The sequence below is a fragment of the Sesamum indicum genome, linkage group LG1 (genome assembly GCF_000512975.1).
Source record: "Sesamum indicum cultivar Zhongzhi No. 13 linkage group LG1, S_indicum_v1.0, whole genome shotgun sequence".
Lineage (NCBI taxonomy): Eukaryota > Viridiplantae > Streptophyta > Magnoliopsida > Lamiales > Pedaliaceae > Sesamum > Sesamum indicum.
This window is the reverse complement of record NC_026145.1, coordinates 8,466,630-8,470,091: the sequence shown is the minus strand read 5'-3', so window position 1 is coordinate 8,470,091 and position 3,462 is coordinate 8,466,630. Positions and strand designations below refer to the sequence as shown.

The 3,462-nt window shown below is 38.5% G+C and overlaps 1 protein-coding gene across 4 annotated transcripts in view; it reads left to right on the top strand.

Moving 5' to 3' along the window:
• Nucleotides 1-3,462, top strand: part of LOC105159129 (mitochondrial inner membrane protein OXA1-like) — a 5,939-nt gene continuing 2,477 nt past the window's right edge. For 2 of the 4 annotated variants that reach the window (XM_020696472.1, XM_020696469.1), the window contains exons 1-7: nt 3-168; nt 303-787; nt 1,301-1,391; nt 2,151-2,198; nt 2,399-2,457; nt 2,599-2,674; nt 2,803-2,934. In XM_020696472.1, the coding sequence (XP_020552131.1) occupies nt 315-787; nt 1,301-1,391; nt 2,151-2,198; nt 2,399-2,457; nt 2,599-2,674; nt 2,803-2,934 (879 nt within the window). In that variant the 5' untranslated portion in view covers nt 3-168; nt 303-314. Of the gene's footprint in view, nt 169-302; nt 788-1,300; nt 1,392-2,150; nt 2,199-2,398; nt 2,458-2,598; nt 2,675-2,802; nt 2,935-3,462 lie in introns of all 4 variants that reach the window. The other 2 variants (XM_020696474.1, XM_011076088.2) reach the window with 2 other exon arrangements.

The window sequence follows — 3,462 nt, the reverse complement described above, 5'->3', positions numbered from 1 at the left end:
GGCTAATGGAAAGAACCCCGTGCCTTGGAAATACGGGCTGAACTTCAGCATCAGTAGCAGCAAACCAGCGTTAATCGCTCGGAGCAAAAACCCCAAGTTCTAAAACCCCCTTGTAACGCAGTCTATCTGGAATTCTTCTTTCATAAATTCGGCTGCGTAATAGCATCCGTAAGTTAGCAATCTTTGGAAGGAGTTTAGTTAAATCTGTTCTGATTTCAGCACTTCTGAGAGATTTGTGTAAAGATTCTTGTTTGATCAGCTGAATGATGAAATCTTCTCATTTTATTTCTGTTTCCTCGTAGGAAGCAAGATTAATGGCGTATAGGCGGAGCATCACTGCTCGAGCCAAACTTCTTCATCAACAGCACCGAGTTGCTCCTTCATTTTCGCATGTTCCTCGCGATGATGACGATCGTGGAACTCCGCTGCATCATAGCCCCATTTCGAAGAACCCTGAAATCCCTAGTAACTTCCAGCACCGCTTATTCGGGATGGGAAATAATGTGGGCACCTTTCATAGGTCGAGAAATCTGTTTCAAGATCGGAGATTTGGGATTCCGGCGGCTTGTAGTCCGGTGTTTGTGAGGAATATGTCGAGTCTTGGAGAAGGGCCGGCCGACAAGATTGAGATAATGACTGATGTGTTGGGGGATAAAGCCGTAGAGGTGGGTTCGCAGGTGGGCCCGGTGGCAAATGAGGTGGCGGTTGCTGCAGCGGACTCTTTCTTTCCGGTGGCTGCTCTCCAGTACTTGATTGATTATATACATAGTTTCACTGGGTTTAATTGGTGAGGATGGACCTCTGGTTTACATAATTGCGCAGCGCTCATCTGGTTTGGCTTGTAATTCTATTGTTCTGAGGAAATGGTTTGTTTTGAAAGTAATGACTAATGTTTCAACTTTATCAGGTTTTGTTACATACATGTGTGGGCTGTATTTCTTGGCAGTGTGATCTTTGGGCTTAGGGTTGGCTAGAATGACAGAATTCTTGTTCTGTAGGAAATAAGAAAGTTTTGTGTTTTAGAAACTTGATAAGTATTGTATATTTGTATGACATTTTTTTTCCACTCATGTGAAGCGAAATTTAAAAGAGATGTGTGCTTGATTATATGGATGTATGTGGCGGCCCAATCAATTTGTATGTTTTGGAAAGAGACCTTCTTAAGATGCTTTGATGTATCCGAGTTGTTGTTGTGATATTCCGGTGTTAAGGACTCTGATGCAATCTTGGTTGAGAGAAATTGTTAAGATTGTTGAGGATTGCCAATTGTAATGATCTTTTGGAATTTGGTTGTGTTTAGGTGGGCTTCAATTGTTTTGGCAACTCTATTGATTCGTGGGATTCAGCTCCCTCTAATGATAAATCAACTGAAGTCCACTTCAAAATTTACAGTAAGTTCACATGTGCTTCCCTTATTGCATATTTGGAGTTTGATATGCCATCACTTTGCAAAATTAGTTTGGTTTCAAAGTGTTTGCTTATTTCATCCATCTATAACATTTGATGATTCTGAGCATAAGAGGGAAGAGAGAAGAAAAAGATGTGAATTGTTGAATTTTCCATCAAATTCAGAATGGACTGTTACTTCCTATTACTTTCTCTAAGGTTGATGAAGAAAAGCATTGGAGAGTAAGTTGTCATGGCGAATTCACTTCTAGAAACATCCTTTATAAAACAAAATATATGTAAACGTTTTCATGTAAATCTTTTATTCAATGATGAGTCAAATGGGGAATTCAGTTGTGGACCAAGGAATGATTGTTGGTGATACAATTTCTCTGGAAATTGTAATAAGGTTTAGAGGTTTGTTTAGTTGAATGCAAGTATTCCCTGGTGTCGTCCAAGATTCAATCCTGAGCATAAGCAAAATTTAATTGCCTCTGACCCCTTTTGCTTAAGAGTGTAAAATACATTTCAATAGATATATGAAGGGGGAAGGAAAAATTTAACTCGACCCCGGTGCCTAATTCTTTGCATTCCCTTTGTTGCATTGCTATGCTCTCGTCCCTTATTTTCTCTCTCTTCTCTGTGCTTTACTGGCTTTTGTCCTCCTTCTGTGTCAGCGTCTGTCTCACTACTATTCTTCCCTTCTATCCTTGCTTTGATTCTCCATGCCTCTTTTACTGACATGCAAGTTATGTCATATGCAGCTTCTACGGCCACGGTTGGAGGAGATTAAGGAAGAAATGCAAAGTAGGGTATGAACTATTTGTATGAAGTTGATCAACATAAACTTGCTGAACATGTGTGAATGGCTTTTTAGACCCTGTTCACTTCAATTATTATTTGTAGGAGGTTTACGCTTCAAAAAGCTGTTTTTATTGCTTCTACCTTCTATGATTGCCTTATAACTTGATTTTATTCTTCTGACTATTGATTAATACTTGTTGATTTCCAGAGTACGAGTCCTGATGCTGTGGCTGAAGGTCAGGCACGGATGAAGGAACTATTCAAGGAGTATGTAGCTTTTCCTCCTTCGTAATTTCAAGAGCATTTTAAGACATGAGAGGTCATCTCTTATGTTTTTTCACTTTTGTGGTAAAAATACTTGGATTAGAGGAGACATTTGACAGAGATGGTTGCATCTTTCTATTACAGATATGGTGTTACACCATTCACCCCTTTGAAGGGAATTCTAATTTCAGGTCCCATCTTTTGCAGTTTCTTTTTTGCTGTAAGATCACATCCCTTGTGCTGTTTGTAGATAATTTCTTGTGCTATCTGTCCCATTTTTTGCTTTCTCCTCAGTTATTTTATCAATATTTACAATCTGACTATTTTGTTTTATCACTTTATGTGCAGGTTAGGAACATGGCGGTGAATGTTCCATCTTTTAAAGAGGGAGGAACTTTGTGGTTTACCGATTTAACAACTCCAGATAGCATGTATATTCTTCCAATTTTGACAGCACTGACATTTTGGATTACCGTGGAGGTTAGCCACCTTTTCTATATCTACCTTTACTTTGTATCTTTCAAGATACAATTATTTTATTCTCAAAAGACATCCCAGTCGAGTCCTTGACGGTTTGCATATTGAGTTCATTTTCGTCCTTTGCTATTTTACTACTTTTTGATGCACCCAGATCCATAAAACCCAAGCACAGAGTATCTTAATATACGTTAAAGTTTCTACCAACTGTCTGCTATCTTTGCTGGGTGTTCTTGTTAACTCCACCTTCTTTTGTAATTGTTATTTGCAAGGAGCAGCACTTCTCCTGTCATGTCAGCACAATGCAGGAAATTTCTACTCCATTTTGTATTATTTTTGACTGGTGAACAGAAAAATAAATAAATTAAAAAATCTCACCCAACATCCACTTTTCATGTATCTTTTAGCGATACAATGTCCATTCTTGAACAATTCATGCTGTTGGATTCCACACTATGGTTTTGGATGTCAGCATCCACATAAAAGCTATGAAGTTGGTGTTATTATGTTTATGGTTATAACTATAGAATG